The sequence below is a fragment of the Leptosomus discolor genome, chromosome 4 (genome assembly GCF_034619465.1).
Source record: "Leptosomus discolor isolate bLepDis1 chromosome 4, bLepDis1.hap2, whole genome shotgun sequence".
Taxonomy (NCBI): domain Eukaryota; kingdom Metazoa; phylum Chordata; class Aves; order Leptosomiformes; family Leptosomidae; genus Leptosomus; species Leptosomus discolor.
This window is the reverse complement of record NC_141394.1, coordinates 30,173,689-30,193,990: the sequence shown is the minus strand read 5'-3', so window position 1 is coordinate 30,193,990 and position 20,302 is coordinate 30,173,689. Positions and strand designations below refer to the sequence as shown.

General features: G+C 43.3%; 1 protein-coding gene across 2 annotated transcripts in view; it reads right to left on the bottom strand.

The window, feature by feature from the left end:
- The window catches only part of UNC5C (unc-5 netrin receptor C), a 263,590-nt gene that overhangs the window by 8,395 nt on the left and 234,893 nt on the right, over positions 1 to 20,302 (bottom strand). For both annotated transcript variants that reach the window (XM_086464766.1, XM_086464767.1), the window contains 5 exons: positions 19,024 to 19,215; positions 17,444 to 17,788; positions 14,580 to 14,667; positions 4,243 to 4,411; positions 1,666 to 1,899 (listed from right to left, as the gene is read on the bottom strand). In XM_086464766.1, the coding sequence (XP_086320892.1) occupies positions 1,666 to 1,899; positions 4,243 to 4,411; positions 14,580 to 14,667; positions 17,444 to 17,788; positions 19,024 to 19,215 (1,028 nt within the window). The remainder of the gene's footprint in view (positions 1 to 1,665; positions 1,900 to 4,242; positions 4,412 to 14,579; positions 14,668 to 17,443; positions 17,789 to 19,023; positions 19,216 to 20,302) is intronic.

Here is a 20,302-nt window from a genome sequence, read left to right as displayed (position 1 = left end):
AAAATTAAAATGCACATACTTTGCTGTAAAAAAGCAGTAGGTACAAGTGGGACGGTGGTCGCCTGACTTCACTCACCTTCCCTCACCAAATTACAAGCTTGCTTTGGGGTCTACCTGCAGCAGAAGCCAAAGACTGGCCTGCTCCCCTCCTAAACGCTGGCTGCAGCTTCTCAGGTGAAAGATGGTCAGTTCCTCTGTGTTGCTCAGCGCCTCTCCTGATCTCTTCTGCTGTCTCACCGAATCAGATTAACTTTACCTCACAACTCTCCCCACAGTCTATTAGAAACAAACCAACAGCTCTTGAGTAACACCTAATTGGATTCCCCCAGTTCTGACTGCATTAGCTGCCTGTCCAAGGCCTCTCCGACTCACTTATTATTACCTCAGGCCTTGACAAACCCATGGAAAATTGTATTACACAGCACAGGCATAAAACTATCAGGCCTTTTGAAGCTTGACTGCTATGAAAGATCCTTTTCACTTTTTTTAAAGAGGACAAACAAAAGGGAAATCAGACTGGGGAAAACATTTTTTACTGAAAGCCTGATAACACCAATGCATAGAGACCAAGCTCCCAGGCCCTGTACAGATAAAACCATGCTGAAGTCACGATATGGCTACTTCAACCCTTATACTTTACTGCCTTTCTTACATATAGAAAAAGAGTATCCCTGCCGCGAAGCCTAGGCAGGCAGGTCTTCATATCAGATAGTATTGGGGAGGAAAACAGCGTGTCATTTGCAGTGATGAAAGTCACTGCTCTGAAAAACACAAAGATCTCCCATCCAGTTTATGTGGGTTTAAATCCCAACATTCCCACATGGAGCTGACGGAATAAAAACATATACAGCACCAGGATGACTCTGCTTAGTCAGGCTTTGAACTCGTTTTGCTGCAAAGAGGCATTTGGGAAGTTGAACTGGCTACGATTAAAGAAAAAAACCCGCATCTTTCAATAACCTCCATTCTTACATGTGCAGTTGGAGCTACAGATTTTATGAGTGCATCTATTATAGATACCATCTGTATAAATACAGGTGTTTATATAGAGAAATAGCAAGTATGGGTATCTATCTGCTCATCTGTATGTAGTGAGAGTGTGTTTGTGTGCATGGCAGAATTACACAGTGACAGTAAGGTTATATAGTTAGAGACACCAACAGCTTTGGTTTATTTCAGTTGTGAATTCCCAACACAAAAAGCTGCACACGAAGAGGTGTAATAAAGCAGTATGAAAGCAGGCAGTGATTAACAGCCCAGAAGCTTCTTTTATCATTATCAACTATTTACAAAGAAGCATTTATATGTTTCCTCATCTCTGGGGAGCTGGCACTTAGCATTAAAAATACATGAATAACGAATGAAGCCCCATGTACCTTATGGCCTTTTAATAATGCAGAAACCTTAGGATTCAAGATATGATACAGGTAAACAAAGGAAAAAAGACTGGTGGGCAGAAAATAGTGTAAGATCCCTTTACAAAGGACAATTTACAGTGTATGGGGGGGGTTAAACTGTAAAACAGCAGCTTGTTGTCAAACTCTTCTTCTAATCAGAAAAATAGCCCAGGGAGCGGGAATACAGGGAGAAGAGTCTCTAGTCACTGCTATGACTGCAGTCATGTGAGAGCTGGAGAGGGAAAGTAAGCAAGAGAGCAACAACTACCTTAAGGGCATCCTGAGTGTCATCAAGGCAGTAGACCCGGATGCTGTACTCCAGTGAAGAGCAGGACAGCGGTCCAAAGATGGCCAGTTTGAGACGTTTGGCTGCTGCTTTGGTGATGGACTGTCCCACCAAGGCATACGTGCTGAGGGTTTCTGTCAGGATATGGCAGGCCTCTGGGTCCAGCTGGATATAGCACGGAGTGGTGAAGTTTTCCTCCCCGACCACTACCACGTCCTAAGTGAGAAAGAGGTCAAGTTAGAGCTCCTGACCCCTCAGAGCTGCTCTCCTTTGAGACAGTAATGCCTCTTTCAAGCACAATGCACAAAGTCCTTGCTGTTTGCACCTTAGGTTAATCAAGATTTAAAATTACTTCTTCTGGCTTTTCTCGTGCATAGGCACAGGGAGGGGATGACTTCTCTGGGGTGCTGGTGGTGATGATGGTGGTAGAAACCGCCTCCTGTCTTTACTCCCCCAAAACTTGTAACTCTTTCCTCTGGGCCTTGCAGCAGCTTTTAAAGCCCTGGGTAGAGTTAGACAAATAATGAAAATATCACCAATACTTTATTGAAAAAGATATTGCAGAACTAATCATTTGGTGACCATGATTTAACATTAGTAGTCGCAGCTGTGTTGAATAAATAACCTCCCTTTCACTCCTAAGCACGACAATAAGGAGTTATAAAATCTCAAGGAAGGGAAGTAACCTCTGCGATGGCTAAATGACACATCTACATGAAATATCACCTGCTGCTTCATTGGAATAATCCTCTGCGATGAGATTGCAGGGTGAAGAAAAAAAATACATACAGTCTGAATGCAGGCAACCTCTCCACCCTGTGCGTAAAGGAAAACAGCTCCCCTGCTAATTTCTCCATTCAACCCTGCATGTAATATCCTGCACGCAACACAAGGTGCTTTGAATGGCGTTGAGAGAGAGCAGAAGCGAAAAGGCAGCAGAGGATGACGGCTGCCTCTTGCAAAGCCACCTAGCGCCACATGACGCTCAGCACAACTCATCTGTTTCATCCCCGCTGCCTGCAGGTCTCCAGCTCAATGTACACAGCTGGCAGCTGAGCAGCGTGGGCTCAACTGAAATTTGACGTTAAGCTCAGGCCCCCTAGCCTCAGGGAAGGCAAACGCGCCATGTTTGTAGGGATCCTTCTGGAGGGCAAGGTGCTACAGTGCTGATTGCACTCCCCTATGGCCATGCCAGCGACTGGCTCTGGCTGTGATGCTGCAGGAGTGTGCACACATGCATGCGCATGCAATACACATGAGTGTGTGTGTGCATGTGTGCGTGCATGTGTGGGGCTCAGCTCGGGGGAGCTGCTCCAGAATTGAGTGGAGGAAGATTGCCGTGTGATGGCCATGGGCCCTGTGGATGCTGTGGAGGCTGTGCTGCCACCACAGCATGTGCACGGTCTGTAGAGCAACTGCTCTGTCAAGGGCAGGAGGAGGTCAGGGAAGAAAATGAAGAGGTGCCAGTAATATGCAGACACAAATAAGGAACATATGTGCGGTGCCAAGAGTCAGGCTGGTGGGGTGCAGATTAGTTGGCGAGACAGACTCGTGTTCGCTGCACACTCCCTCCCAGCATGAGGAAGAGCCGGTGCCACAGGTAGGCGACCAACGCAAGAGCCTTTCGAAGGCAATGCTGGACATGGTGCTCTTGCTGCTGTCAGCCCAACTGCCTTCAAAAGCCACCCTGACCTTATTAAACCTACCGGTAGGAGAAAATGCCCTTGCCAAATTAATTATGTGAGACCAAACTGGTGGCAGCAGGTACCTAGGAGCAAAGGGCTAGAATGGAGGGCTCTGCCAGGATGGCCCAGCCTTGCCAAAAGCATCACTTTATGCTCCAGTTACAATGCACAATCCTTCTGCCACTTTGCCCTGGGACATCCTCCTGCTGCACTACTGGCAGGGAACCACCCCAGGCTCCCACCAAGTCCGCACTGCCCAACAATGCTTGTGCAGCTCCCCTGAGTTCACAAGGTGCAGAGTTGGATCCTGGCTGAACGAACTTAATCAAAGCAATGCTCCACCAACACCTCAGGAGGGAAAAAGAGGAGAAAGATAAGGTCTATACATTTTATTAAGCTGGACAATGTCTTGGTGCTGAAGCAGGAGAGTACTTGCAGCATTATTTTCACTTAAAAACAGACTATAAACCAGGAAAGTGAAAACTATTTTGTAAATAACATTTTCTTATTTCTAGAGTCAAGTCAGAAATAATTTTTGGCCACTGTTTTTTATTTTGCCTTTTCCCTTCCTTCTCACTTCAGCATGATAGCCTACCACGACCAAAAGCTCAAGTGCCAAAATCCTGCAAAGAAGGCTATTTCGTGGAAAACAGCTAGAATTAGGAGGCACCAAACTGCCCCAAGACAGCATCTCTGCATGGGCACTGGGCAGCTTAAACATCCAGCGTTGAAGGGCACTCCTGCCTGCCTGTAGCAGCCATGCATCTCACATGGAAATCCCAAAATACAGGCATCCACGTTTGGAAAAACAGCTGAAGGACTAGAGAGAGCCCTGCATGCAGCTGGCACACAAGCTGCAGCTCCACAGCCTCACCTCCCACGGTCCCTGGGCACCTTGGTGCTTCAGTTGAATCTGCCAGTCTTCCGTGTTCGGTTCTGCGCAGTGGTGCATTGTTAAAATGACGGGCCGGGTTAGCAGGGCTCCTGGTGGGCCGCAGCTCACCACTGGTGTCAGCAGGGTTTGGCTGTCTTCTACAGGTGGCCTGAAGAGGGGACAGAAAGATAAATACATTAAGTGAATTGAAAAAGGCAAAAAAGATACATTCAGGTATGTACAAATAAAACATCCCTCTCTTCAGACAAAAAGATTCTGCAAGCAAAGAATGGATGGGTTTGGTTTGGTGTCCTGGTTTTCTTTTTTTTTTCTGAATCCCCAAATTTTTTTTTGGGCAAGTGTCACTCATTTGTCAAAATACAGGTTTAGGTGGCAGCAAATTATAGACCACACTTGCTGAGCACCCTCCACTTTGAAGGGTCCTTGCAGACTGTATGCAGAGGATTCCCTTCACCCAGTGCTGAAATGTGGTCACCACTGCATTTGGCTGCTGTTCAGCAGCATAAAAAAATGTACAGTGGCTCTTGTGAGCACTATGTGTGAGAATTATTTACTATCTGGTCTGAGAAAATTGAAGAACAGAGGAAAAGAATCAACTAATGAGCACATGTGAAACCTCTTAAGTGGTAAACAGCGCATCTGAGATGTGCAGTTCAGAGTCATCACCAAACCCACTGACAGTCCATTTTATTTAAAAGGCATTCAGACCTACTAGAATGGCCATTGTAAATATGCTTGCGGGGAGCAGGTGTCACTGGTGGTGGGGCAGAAAAGGCGAAGGGATGGTAAGGAATAGTGCAGAGGGCAAAACACACTCGCAAAGCCTGAGATTTCTAGTGATAACCCGGAGCTGTTCAGTTAAATACATGGGTATTGTCCAATGTGTTTGCTGCCAGTCACTAGGAATGGGTATTATGGAAAATCATATAAATATTTAGTATACACTGGAGTTTGTAAATGACAGAGTGTGTATGTGTGTCTGTGTGTGTGCCCGCCCATGTGTGCATGTTTAAACTATCCCAGACCAACTGCTGAGGAGCTTAAAAACAGAGGAAGCATGAGTGACTTTAACTATCCTGACATCTGGTGTATGACAAATACAGCTGAATGTGCCTCATCGACTGCCTCCCTAAATAATACAGAGGAAAAATTCATGATCCAGAAACCAGCAAGCGGGAGATTAGAAGTGTTCAATGTGATCTGCACTTAAACTCCAGATCTGCCTACAGGATGTCCCATCCTCTGCTCCAGCTAAGGGTTCATTCCTTTGCTGCATTTACAAATACTTGTATTTACATCTGTGTTGGTCCTGGTGGAATTAGTGGAGACAACATTAAACACTGTTTATTTCTGCAAGTCCTTGCCTTTACTGAAAGAAAGGGCAAAAAAAGTAGCCATAATCTTAGATAACATGTTCAAGGAGGCCTAATCAGGACAGAAGCTGTTTTGAAATCCAATTTATTGCACCCACTCTGGCTATTGCAAAGATACGTCCACAGGCATATCCAGGAATTTTGTCCACCTTAATTCTCCCTGAATATTCCATTAATCTCACAGAAAATGAAAGACAAACTTCTGAGAAATCCTTTATCAAAGTGTGACAAAGACACTTTTGAGAAGTATCTCAACATAACAACAAATGTTGTGGGAGGTTTTTATAACATTTCAGAAAAAAAAGGCCGGGCATGGAAAAATTTAAATGTATGCAAATCAGTAAATCCAGATGATATGCATCTGTGGAAATTAACTGATGAGTTTACTAAATGACTTAACAATTGTTTCTGAAAAGCCGTGGACTGGAAACAAACATCTGCGCTATAGCTGTCTTTCAAAAAAGATGTAAAGTGTAACAATCTGGAGAGCTATCATGTATTATGCCAGTTATTTTAGCCTAACAGCACACAAAAGAAATTAAATACTAGCAGATAGAGTACCTAGTCCAGCTCCTCTTGCATGCTGTAGGGATCTCTGCATTCAGATTAAGATCAGGGATTACGCTCTTGCAAGACTGAATCACGGAGCAGTTTTTGACTAAAATGTTGCCTCTTTTTCAGACTCATTTACTTCAGGTTTTTTTCCATAAGAACAAACAAGAAGCTTAAAAACACTCACAGTGTAGTGGTGGTTTTTAATGGTCCTCTACCATGTGCATTAATGGATATTTGAATACTCTCCTACAGTCTAACTGACAACATTTCAAAAAACATAACGTCTTATGAGAAAGATCTTTCAAAATTACAATATTTGTCTGGAACACGACAGATATGACAAGCTATAGACTTAATCATCTGGTTAACTTAACTTCATCTTAAAAACGACCTATAAAGAAGGAAGGAAAAAGACTAAAAGTTAACATAGTTTTTTTGGACTGAATTACAAAACCAGCAGTCAAAAAGAATATAGGAGGGAATATATCATGGTTGCCATAAAAAAATTCATACAGTGTCTTTTAGGTGAAAAATTAGTTAAAATTGACAAGAATCTGAGCACTGATGCATGTTGCTAAAAAAAGCCAAAAAAGGTCATTAAAATAATACGATACTGATAAATCATACAGCCTTAAGTTTTCTCAAAGTAAAATTAAGTTTAGCCACTGCTCCGTGACAAAATTTTGTCAGCTGTTAAATTTTAGGACTGTGATGGAGGGTATGATTCTGCACTGCAACATTTTATATCCGATTAGCACAAGCATACAAAATGATGCAGAACATGAAGTCAGGAGGCACTCTAGACTGCACAATCAGCAAGTGAGATGCGAAGAGGACATAAGCATACAAAGGACATGCAAAAAATAGCAAGGCTTAGTATTTTTTCCCCGGGTTGGTAAGCAGCCTCTTTGTCACCAGACTTACAGATTTATTGCCAAGTGGATGAGTTATGCCTGCTCCTGACCTGGGTATTTATGGTACAGGACACCCTGATGAGTGAAGAGCAGAAAAATGGGCCAGTTGCAGGGGTGCTTGACTTTGCAGTCCCAAATTGCCAATCACATCTGAGTCTGGCACCCCAAAGTTACTGAACACTGCTGGTCCTAGTGACTCTCCACCACCCATTTCATGCAGATAAACCTCTAAAAACTGAGATATAATGAGTTGCAGAGTTCTCGAGTGGTGTGAAACAGCGGTCAGTGTCACTGAATAGTTGAAATGCCAGCTCTATTGAAGCCCATGCTAAACCTCTCTGACTACTGTGAGGCCAGGATTTCTACTCACAGTGTGGACGGCAACATAAATAGCAAGGCAATCATTAAATTTACAGATTAATACGGAACAATTAATACAGAATTATTGCAAGTAACAATGAGAGTCAAAAAACAATGCAAAAGATCCAGAGAGGATAAAAATATGGGTAGAAAATAAAATTCTATTAATTGCACATCAGCTTAGGCAGCTGGAGGAAAATTAGTTCCAAACATAGTTCTTTAATAGTGTAATGCGTCTGCCTGGCAAGGTTTTGGTAGCGGGGGGGTTACAGGGGTGGCTTCTGTACGAAGCTGCTAGAAGTTTCCCCTATGTCAGATGCAGCCAATGCCAGCCAGCTTTAAGACGGACCCGCCGCTGGCCAAGGCTGAGCCAATCAGCGACAGCGTTTTTCGCCTCTGTGATAACGTATTTAAGAGAGTGAAAAAGTTGTTGTGCAGCAGTAATTGCAGTGAGTGAGAGGAGTGAGAATATGTGAGAGAAACATCCCGCAGACACCAAGGTCAGTGAAGAAGGAGGGGGAGGAGATGCTCCAGGCACTGGAGCAGCGATTCCCCTGCGGCCTGTGGTGAAGACCATGGTGAGGCAGGCTGTCCCCCTGCAGCCCATGGGCGGTGGAGCAGATGACTGCCTACACCCCGTGGAGGGCCCCCACGCCGAAGTAGGTGGCTACCTGAAGGAAGCTGTGACCCCGTGGGAAGCCTGCACCGGAGCAGGCTCCTGGCAGGACCTGTGGCCCGTGGAGAGAGAGAAGCCCACGCTGGAGCAGGTTTGCTGCCAGAGACCCCGTGAGGGGGGCTCATGCTGGAGCAGTCGGTTCCTGAAGGACTGCACCCCATGGAGGAGACCCACGCTGGAGCAGTTCATGAAGGACTGAACCCGTGGGAAGACTCACGTTGGAGAAGTCATGGAGGACTTTCTCCCGTGAGGGGGACCCCATATTGGAGCAGGGGAAACGTGTGAGGAGTCCTGCCCCTGAGGAGGAAGGAGCGGCAGAAAACAACACTGTGATGAACGGACCCCAACCCCCATTCCCTGTTTTCCCCCTGTGCCGCTGGGGGGGAGGAAGGAGGAAAATCAGGGTCAAAGTTACGCCCGGGAAAGGAGGGAGGGGTGGGGGGAAGGTGTTTTAAGATTTGGGTTTATTTCTCATTACTCCTCTCTGAGTTAATTGGTAATAAATCACATTTTCTTTCAGTTGAGTCTGTTTTGCCCGTGACGGTAAATGCTGAGTGATCTCCCTGTCCTTATCTCAACCCCACAAGCCTGTTGTTATTTTTTTTCCTCTCCTCTCTCCTGTCCAGTTAAGGAGGGGGAGTGATAGAGCGGCTTTGGTGGGCACCTGGCATTTTGGCCAGGGTCAACCCACCACAAATAGCAAAGAATGCAATACAAGTGAAAAAGATCTCAGGTGAGCTTACTGTAATGCAGCAAGCGTTGACTTGTAACATGACACAGTGGCAAAAAGCAAATCTGATTTCTGGGGCTGTATGGGACAAGGCATGTCAGAGCACACTGAGGTGATATTCCCTTTCCTACCCAGATCTAACGTGACTGCAGGGTGTTTAGGGACCACAGTGAGATCTCAGAAATAAACATCTGAAACCCTGAGGAATGAGGCTAAACCACACAATGGCACACACAGCAGAGAGGTACCCTGTGACAACTGACAGGAAAAAGCAACAAAAATCTCTTGACAGATCTTCTCTTATTTCTCACTGGTTCTAATTTCCATTTTAAAACAAAAGGATTATGCCTTACTATAGCTAATGAGAACAGAAACGCATGCAGTAGACAAGATATACAAGAGATATTAATCTTTCTGCTTCAAGGCATAAACCCAACATTAATTGATGGAATTAGTAAACAACAGCTTCCCCTGAAGACAAGTTATTGTGTAGTCATTCATTACGAGCAATTTTCTTCCTTCTCCTGGAGCAGGTGAGGCAGCACCAGCAAAGCCAGGATGCTGGCCTAGACAAGCACCTGTTGTGATGGAGTATTGGGATTTCTGTGTTATAGATTGCAGAAGATCCAGCGCAAACACAGACACAGAGGAGCATATAGAGCAAAGGAGATATCTCCTCTAAAGCAGAAAGATCGATGAGCAGACATCTTCAAAACTGTGGGCCAGAACCTAGTTTCAGGCTGTTGTCCAAAAAAGAACTCCAAACCCCCAAAATCCTCATCCACATGTGCATCACTTTAGGCTTGCAGCAGTCTTGGGACAACTTATTTGGTAATACTGGGCACTCAGCTGGATGAGTCTGAAGTCACTTCACTGCAGGTGAAAGAGATGCTTTTGTTTTACAAAGATCTGACTGAGACTAAAATTCAATCCCCTGTTTAGCATTGCTGTTAAAAGCCACTAACAGTAACTGAAAGGTCTTCAGATATTTTTAGATGTTGTCCCATCCCACACCGCTTATCAAGAACGGTCAACTTTTATTTAAAAGCAAACAAAGTTTTATTCACTATGTCTTGTCCCTTCACAATAAAATTTGTGTTTTTAATGGGTTTGCTCATTCGAAACTGTCTCCCTGTAATAAGCCAGACCATAGGCTTTAAGGTAGCTGTCAGACAGCAGATGTGAGCACAACTAGAGAAATTTTTGCTCCTCAGTGGGCCTACATTGCACTGCCTGGCATCGTGTGTAGATGTTACTGGCAATCACAGCAGCTCAGGAAGCACGGGATGGAGCAGGGAGAGAGGAATGGCTAACTCATAGCAACAGATGGCAACCCTTCTTCACAGCTTAGCCAAAAGTCAGAGGGAAGACATTTTATTTCTCCTTTCATTGCTGGGGCTTTATTTTTAATATGTGTTCCTTCTTAAGTTTCAAACTTAATATTCTTGACTGACCCTGGTCTTCTGCCAGCCTATCTTTAGAAGGAAAATGATCTGAAAAGCTTTCCTCCCCTTTTGCTCATGCTCTGTTTTGGTTTTTTTTTTTTTATTTTTTCAATTATAGTGACTGGCACTTCATGAAATTGTCTTTTGGGGTAGGGTAGCAAAGCAATTTTGTTTATGCAACTGAGATACAGAAGGAAGGTGGAGAAATGAGATGCGAAAAACTTCAATTTCTTTTATTTCACATCACTAAGCTTAGAGTTTACTGGTGTAAAAGGCAACATTGCTCCTTGGATCAAACTCATTGATCAGCTGTGTGATTTTAATATAAAGTCTTTACATACATTATGAAGCCACTGAACCAAATCCTGATAAGGCTCACCCAACCCTTCTCTCTTTTAATGTAGCTAATTTGGAAGTTGCACAATTTACGTGTGTCTTCCATCAAGGTCTTCAGGAACACTGCTTGCTCCGTTCTTCAGAGTTGTCACATTTCATGGGCACAGCAATATCCACTCATTCACATAATCTCCTGTGTGATGGATTATACAGGAGTGTCCTTCTCTGTGCCATATTTAGTGCAGTTCTTGCCTCTGATTAGAGTATGCAAGAGTAGCTCCACCTAAAGCTGTGCAAGCTCGGCAGGGGTTCACGAAGGAACACGGGAACTGCCATCCAGGATCAAACCAGTGGTCCATAAAGACCCAGACCCCGTCTAGCACTGACCAGTGCCAGACATTTCTGAAGGAAGCACACAGCTCCACTAATTTAACTCACAGCTAAATTTGGGGTTTTTTTAATCTGAGGCAGTCAAGGAAATCCTGAAAGCTGGAGGTTTACACTCACACCTTTTAATCCTTAGTTGTGTAAAACCTAAGCTCTCACAGGTGCTCATGGGAACAGGCTCTTGCCAGGTACTGGTCACAGTAATGTGTTCCGTTTATAGGTGAAACCACAACTCAAGAAGGGACCCCTTCTTGCAAATATCTAAGTTGGTGATACTTCCCCAGACTAAGGGAGAGAACATCTGATCACCACTGAAAAAGCCAACAAGCTTCAAGACAGAAACCTGTCTGATAGCTGTGACATATTCTCATAGGCTTGTCTCTTTTTCAGTTACATACACACACACACATATACATGTACGAACACACACACATAAATATCCTTTTCCCACTGTAGCTGCTTCAAGCACATGGACCTTTCCATGAGGTCAACACACCAGCCAGGAATCAGAGCCCAGTAGCTGCTGCTATCCATCCTGTCCTGAATGACAGGCAAAATGAGGATAAGCTTGCAGTGCAGGAGCAGGAAAAACAGCTTGCTGGAATATTAGTCTAGGAAAAGAGAAAACCCACTGTGCCACGAGCATGCTAACACACTTAGAGAAAACAACTGCTTCCAAGTGGTGGTTATTGCAAGCCATCAGAACCCCAATTCATTGCAGACGGATAATGCTTTTAGGGTGACTCTCGTGCTCACACATGCTTTGATGGATATGAAATGGAATAAACAGAGTGTCTCAGAAAGCTCTCCTAACCAATTTGCAAGGCAACACAAAGAATGATATTACTGGGTTGTGAAGGCTCTCAAATTTCTGTACTACAGGTTTCAGAGACTAACAGGGAAATGTATTAGGAAAACAAAGGCAGGAAAAAAGGGGAATTTGCAGGACTCTGAGGGGTTACAGATTTACTGTTTGAGCTTGACTGTTGAGAATTCATTTCATATTTGTACAAAGAAAGTATGAGCTAAATCTTAAGTTGCTGGAGACATGTGAGCTGTGATGGTGAGCCTCTCTGCTGCTGCACTGGGTCTATTTAGGGTAGCGCTACAGGGACCACATTCTCGCCTCAGTGGTGGCTCTATATCAAGAAAAAGAGCCTGCCTTCATTTCTGATTATGACATCCATTTTATAGTTTCCTATATGTCCCCTTCCAAACTACATCAACACACGACAGGACTTTTCAACCCATACACATTTACACAGTGCTCATGAAAATAAATATAGGGTCTTACAGGGTTTATTGAACGCAGTCCAGTTACCGCTTGGCCACAAAAGCAAATGTCTGCAGACAGTTCTTACTGTGAACTATCACTCTCTGCTGGAGTGCTGTAAAAGTGCAGCAGCAGATTTAAAAAATAATTATGCTGCACACTAACTTGTGGTACCCATGTGACTCCAATTATATGAAGCAACATCTGTGGCCCATGCAGTCAGAAGAGGCTTTGACTGAGCTGCAGCTCTGCTACAGCAAGTGAAGTATCTGGTAATGCAGTCCTGCAGCAGTAAACCATTATGGCTGGGTGCCACTCACCCCTTTCTGCTCCCCGGCACTTGGGGAAAGGGGGCACGTAACAGGGGAGGACACTATAGTCTGCAGTGTTTAAGTCCTTTTTGGTGACTATTCAGTTCTGAGTGATCTAGATGACACCTGAGGAGCTCCAGTTCAAATGTCCTAGAAGTGGTTGGTTTCCATGAGCATGACGAGCCTGGCATGCTAGAGGGGGGCTGCAAAGCTGCCATAAATCAAACAAGTTGCTGGGGTCTGTGCGCCCCGGAAGCGATTACCACCATGATAGGATGAGCCCTGCTGCCCCATGGCCAAGGCGGCCCTCTCTTTGCTCTCCTCTCCTAGGAAAAGAAATCACTTCTCAAAGTCTTCATTGCAAGTGAGGATTCATACCTTTCCATTCACTTCTGCAGGTGTACTTCAGCACACTTGCTCAGTGTGGCACAGCACAGCTCCAAGTACGTTTTTCCCAATACAGACAGGCTAACTGATCCTTCTATCCCCTGTGTGACCTGCTGAGTAACAGCTATCACAAAGCACACAGAGGAGGCTTTATGACACTTGAAGAAAATAATTCAGACTAGCATGTGACATTGGCTGTCCACAGTCAGCTGCATGAAGAAGGAGGCAAGGATTCCCTCTGTAACTGGCTGGAAAGAAAATAATTGCACACATAGCTCCTCCTACGAATGAAATAATTTTTTTTTTGACTAATCAGATATTTTTAAAAGGAGATTTGGAAGCAAGTTGAATAACAGGGGATGCTCTCTGATTTTATTTTTTCCCTTCTGCGGAAAGACTTATTTTTCAATGCTGTTTATAAGTGTCTTTAAAACACAGCCAAAAGTAATAGGAATACAATCAATACTAGATATGAACAGAGACACTTTTTCTGTAGCTGCAATTAGCTATTTTCAAAGAGCAGGCGATGAATAATGTATGTAAAAGGATGGGTGGAAGGGTTACTTTCTTTTTCTTTAAGCAGATTATTTTAGCATGGGTGAAAGACTACCAAGCTAAAGAACAGTGTTCAATATCACGCAGTGTATAAACAGCTGTGGCTTAGCACATAATAAAAGCCATTAAGGGGCTGAGCCAAAAAATGTATCTAGCTATGAGGAGTGGAAAGAGGCAAAGTATCATGTAATGATTGCTTAGATTCATATTTGCCATTCAGCATTTGCACACGTGAGACCGTTCTGCAGACTAAGATCTCACCTTTCTCTTCATTATGTTTTCTTAAACTGCTTCAAATGGTACCTTGGCCTTTTTGGAAACTCTTTTTTTATGCCAAGGCTGCCAGATCCCTGAGTAGACATTAAGATCTAGAATATGAATTGGCCACACATGCAGATAACAGATGAGAACAACAGGGGTCGTTCCAATATTGGCTCTGGGTGACCCTTGGCGTGGAGTGCCTGGGGCTAAGCAGGACTTGCTTACTTCCACCTTGGAGCAAGGAGGGGTGGAGGACACCAAAAGCTTTGGCTCCATCCTCTTCACTGCATGGACTAGCCAAGCCCACAAAGGGTAAAGTAAAAATTCATCTGCATTATAATAAGAGAGAATATTGTCCAAGCCAGGTGCTCAGGCACCCGTCTCTCTGCCATGCTGATTTGTCATCTTGCTCCTCTACTTCGTTTTCCTTTACAGCACAGGTCTTCGTTAAGAAGTTACCTCACACCTTCCGTGCTGCACCAAACTCACGCCGGCACATTTTCCTTGCTTTTGGCTATGATTCAGCATCCCCCCAGCCTGAGGTCTTGCTGCAGAATGCAACTCTTGGTTAGAAAAGCAAAAGTCTGAGCTGGTTTTGTGGCAAAGTTTATCCTCAGCTTTGCTCGTGTTTACCTCCAAGTCACCAAATAGCTTCAACACAGCAGGCTTTGCATAAGCATATTATCATCGGTCTCTTTAGTTACTACATTTTTCTCCTCTGCTAATGCACAAGCAAATAAAGGAGTCTTTTACCTCATGTTCTCCTTCCTGTGAACTGTCACATACATTTCATAGACTCTCCCTTGTGGAACGGCCCCCGCTGGGATCAGCAAGCTTATTCCTGCAGAACAGAAGAGACACAAAAGATAAAATGGAGAAAAAAAGGCAAAAGTACCTGTGAAAGGGAGTAACAGGAGAGGCAGAAGATGAAGTCTGCAATGCCAGATTTTCACCCAGCCTCACCAGCAGACTCTAAAATGGCCTCAGCAACTCGGGAGAAAAAGTATTCACTGCTACTCTGGTGTCTCCAGCAATCAGCTGGCCTGTTTTTATTCCTCTTGTGCATCAGCACTGAAATACAGGAGTGGAGATGAGGATTTTTTTTCCCTTTTATTTTATTTAAAGAGCAGACAGATGGTTACGCTGCTGCTTACCTTGTAAAATGATGGAAAAATGAACAACTCTGACTAAAATATCCAACAGCTGTAACGGGACATCTCTCCCTAGGCAATTCTTACTTAATTAAAATCAGGAAAGCAAGGCAGTGGAGCACTGTCCCAGGAAGCAACAAGAACTAGTTGTTTTCTGAAAGATGGCTTCTGCAACTGATATCCTGTCTTTTAATGCACTCAGCTTCTAATTAGACTACCAGGGAGACAAAATTGGGCTTCTTGGTATTTCGAATGTGCCTAGTCCTGTAAAGTGGCTCAAAATTTGGATATCCAACCTTGAAAAAAATATGGGCAAAAAGATGCTTGGTGCCCTTTTCAGCAGTGATTAGCTGCACATCTGATTACAAAACACTGTTCTTACATTACTGCCAATTCAGAAATGCCCTGTCATTATATGACATTATAAGACAAACATGGCACACAAACCAGCTATTTCACTCTGCTAGACAAGTTTCAGCCAGCTGTCTTTGCAGACGTGGATTAGCTGGGTATCAGTGGCAAAGATTTTAATACAGTTACTACTACACAGCTGAAAACAAAACTACAGGCAGATTATTTACATATATACATATGCACAAGGGAGGCTTCATAGAAACTTTACACAGCCTTGTCTCTCCTCTTTAGCATACGTGGTTTGCTTATGCTGGTGACCTCCCATGTGTTGGCATACTGGTGTTCAGTCCCATCCCTGGCTTTGAAGGCGAGGGATTAGCTAGGAAAGTATTTTCCACAAATGCCTTCTGACACTTGTTTCTTTACAGGCCTGTTACAACCTCACCTGTGCATGTTCTCAGCTGTAACAGGGCAGGCATAGTGTAAATGAAAGGCTCTGATCATATCACTAGGAGGATGTACATACATCTAGAAGCAGCATGGAGGCATAAACAGTAGTGGTAGACAAATTGATATATTTTAGAAACCTTATTTTAATAATTTTGAAGGGATTACAGCAATAAATAACCTTTTTTTCTCCCCTACAAATTGATATTAATGTATGTGAATTAAATGTGACTAATAGACTTTGCTGACAACATGCACCACTGTGGCATAAGAAATCTGAGTATTAATATTTACTTTCAGCTGCTACTTAGACAAATATGAAATCCAGGATTGTATAGCATGAATTTTCAACATTGCTTAGCAGTCAGAACAAGATTTCTTTAAGTAGTTCAGCTTTTACTTAAAATTAATAGCTATTTTTGCCCCCTGTTCCACAATAGCTCAGAGAGGAGGACTACTGCTCACCGACCACTTTTGGCTTCTTCCTGGGCAGTGTGGGGCTGCATCCTGGAAGACCAAACCACCTAGGTCCTGGCCCACCTAGGCATTTTGCTTTCTCCACAACATCAACAAACAAGAAAAGATCCAGCAAAGGAGCAGGAGACAAGGGTAGACACTATCTCCTCAGTCCAGGCACTGTGCTGTAAAATGGTAAAGGGATGACCACAAGATGTAAAGGAGGAAGGCAGAAATGCTGTGAAACTTTGAGCTATCATGTCAGGTAGTTGTAAGCTGTGGTCCCACACGTGCTGTGGTCCCACATGTACTGTGGTCCTACCTGGACTCAGAACTCCAGAGAAACAGGGAAGGGGGGCTCCTGACCACTGTGTAGACTGCATATCCCCCACATCCACTGTTTTATGCACTTGATTCAATTCCACTTTAGATGTTAATGTTGCTCTTCATCAGCATGCCAAACCCATGTGAACATACACATGCCAAACTTCCTTTGAATGTCAACACTTCATTTAGGAACCAAACAGCACTATGGCTCTCCTAAAAAATCCAGCTGTGAGAGTGGAGCTCTCCCAAGGCTGCCCAGGAGCTCCCTGGATGCACCGAAACTGCCTCCTGGGGCTGGATGCTCAGTCCCTTTCTTTCCTATTTGTAAAATAAGTCAACAATACATTAACGAGGAAATATGGAAAAGACACTCTTGGGCCTTATTTTCCTTTGGTGCGTAATGTGTGCAGGAAAAAAGCCTTCCAAAAATTAGGATTCTGCTGTCCTACTTCAATACCACACAGTCTGCAATGAATTGGAAGTGTAACAACTGATTTGTTTTTTAATTAATTTGTCCTTTTTATGTGTGATGACAAGATTGAGGCTTTCCAGCTTGGAGTCCCCTTTCTGGAGCTGCATGAAAGCAAAAGGTCAAGGATGATGAATCTCATTTCACACAGGGAAGATCTGAAGTCTCACAAGTCTCAGAAAGTGGCTAAGAGCCCTGCAATATCTGTTAAAAAAGTGGCCAGGACTTTGGAAAAAGAATACTTGAAGTACCTTGGTAGACCCGAATGGGGGGAAAAAACCCTATCTTTTTGTTCTGAACAAAGAAAACGCAGAGTCCAGGGGTGACCTTGCTTTTCCCTGCATAAAAGCAAATGAACTCCACTTAAAACCGCAAAAGAACTGAGCCTTTAAGCCAGCATGACTAGCACTTACCTGAATTGGGAATTACCAGGTGACCTCCTAAGGAGTTGAAGGTCCCAAATGCAGTGCATGATGGGTCAGTTTGCCGAGCAAGGCTCTGGTTCTTTATGTTCAGGGTCTCGTTCTCCAGCAGAGACTGTGTAATCTGTGGGGACAGCTTGGAGGAGAAGTCAGAGAGGTCATCCTGGGGGGTGACTGCGCCAGAGGTGTTATAAACCTTGATCTTCAGGTTGGGCAGCGGGTCCAGGATTGGAGAATTGGTCATTGGGATTTTATCAGAAACGTCATGCAAGGCGTAAACAGGACCCCTGTACATGGCTGCAGCAGAAGTGAGGTCTGGTGGTACTGCCAGGAGGTCTGCATTGGAGATAAGAAGGAAGAACCATACTACTTCTCTATTTTCATGGCTTCTGGGTAACAAGTTGGGTTTGCATTCTGCATTTTGCCTTTCATACCAAAGGTTAAGATACGCAAAGTCCTTACAGACTGACCTTCAGTCTCCTTTTCTATGCATCTCTCCAGCAAACTCCCAGGGCTTGTATTGCCCCAGCTGCTATGGAATCTAATTGTCATACAAAATCACAGCTTGTTCCTGCTCTAAAAGTTTTTCACTGCGATTATTTTTCCAGGTTGCATCAGATTTCAATGACATGCTTAGCTTCACGGGAAGATGTTTTCTTACCCAGTAGATCTAGTTTTATTAACTGATACCCCCTCCCTAAATGCTAAGTGACAATTATTAACCAATTTATCTAACTTGCCTAATGATGGCATTCCTTAAATAAAAAACAGAACAAACCTATGAAGTCATCATGCCCACGACTCCCCGCAGTGGGGGATTAGTACCTGCATTACACTTTTTGGACATTTGTTTTGAAAGTCTCTCCAGCGAAGAAAATGACACTTCTGCTAATCTTCCACAAGACAACTCTCTTGCCATCTTAACTCTTACTTTGATTTCTTCTTCTGGCACATATATTGGGAAAAAAGAGGAACTCTTCAGGCTAAATATGGATCTTGAAAAAGCCAGAAGTACCTTTAGAGTGGTTTTTTTTCTGGCCAATGAAGTGTGGAAATAATCAATCTGTTATGCACCAGCGATAAAAATGCCCATTATTAAATGATGTTCTACTGCAACTTGTTCTTCTACATTGAAAGTACAGTACTTCTCAAACTACTGTTTATGCCTGTGGAGACAGGGCACAGTAAAAAAGGCTATTAGTGAAACAAATGAGAGGAAGATGTGATAGAATTACTGTACTGTAATATCACTCCTGTGATGAATCCTGCCTCTGTTGTTTCTGTCAGAGCTTTGTCTTTGATTTAAATTCGAGCTGGACCTGTATTTCTGTAAATTTTTCTGTTTTTCACTCTCGCATTCATGCTCTCTCTTCTGAAGTGAAATTCCACTGCTTTATGCTCTCAAGCACATCTGAAAAATGCCAGTGTGGGTTTTGAGCACTTGACTATCAGAAACAAGTGGCTATGATTTGCTAACAAGCATCCAGCGAGCATCATTCACGAAGCCCAAGAGACCATAACCTTATACCACCCCCCTGAAGTGGTCAACATGGAGTGAAATCACAACTAACCTTGCCTTGCAGCCTTGATGTTAACAGGCTGAAATCCCCCATTTAGCGCCGAGGAGTCGATAATATCTGACTCGAAGTCACGGTGGTTCTTGCGATAGACAAACAGGGCCACAACCACGGAAATAGCCAGGCACACAATCACAGCTATGACGATCCCAACATAGAGAGCAACATCATCTGAGTCAGGAGCAGCTAGAGGCAGAGAGACCAGGAACCTTGAAGAAATGTGCTCTTCACAGGGACTTTCAAGAAAACACATTCTTATTATTCTTGTTTCCTGCAGATATTTACTACCTTTTTATAGGTTCATTTAAAATCCATTTCCAAAGCTATATAACAGGCTTATGCTCTTTTGATGTAAAATGATTTTTTTATTTCTCTCTAACTTGTGTTCTAACTTTTTCCCTATCTACCTGTTCATCTATCTAGTACGCAGGCTGGGAATACTACGCATAACACACATTATAGGCTTAGTCTCAAGAAGTAAATTCTCTCTAGGAAATAAAATAGTATGTCTTAGTGACACAGTGTCATAATATTGGTACATAACAATTTGTGGGTTTTTAAACTTCAGAAGCCTTGTTCGTTAATTAAAAAAAAAATGTCAAAAACCCCCAAAAGTCCATTTTCTATGGAATACCTAGAATATCAGGATGTATCTTTGAGTTTGCTTTTTTTGCACTATAATGTGTCAAGCTAGTTTTCCTTTCCATCTATTTCCCTTCCATCTATTTCCTTTTAAAAAAAATTATATAGTAAAGCACAGAACCAAATACTGAATTCTCATCACTGGCATTAACACATTTGTATTTGGATAAAAGCCGAAGCAAGCGTAAGAAATAATGCGGTAATTTACAAAAAGGAACTCAGATTTATTAGAGCTGTCTTGTGAGAAAATAGCTATGATATTTCTACTAGCTTCTTATACCATATCTTCAGCACTAATTCCAGGCTAATCTCTAGCATCATTATCCACTAGACGTTTTTTTCCGAAAGGTCTGAATATATGACCAAGATTTGATATGTTTCTATACTGTGAAGAATCCCAGTTTTAGAGATAGCATAATGAAAAAAAGAAAGTGCAAAAACAAATCAGACTTTTTAGTACCCCATTTTTGTTAGTTTGAAACATGTGAAATCATTTTTATTTTATTTTATTTTCTGCCTGCATCTTTGCCATTTAAGCCAAGCTTCCCTCCAGCTGCAGAGGTGAGACTTGGCAGATGTTGAAAAGGACTGATACACCTCCATAAGCTCCTGGCTATCAGACCTTCAACCT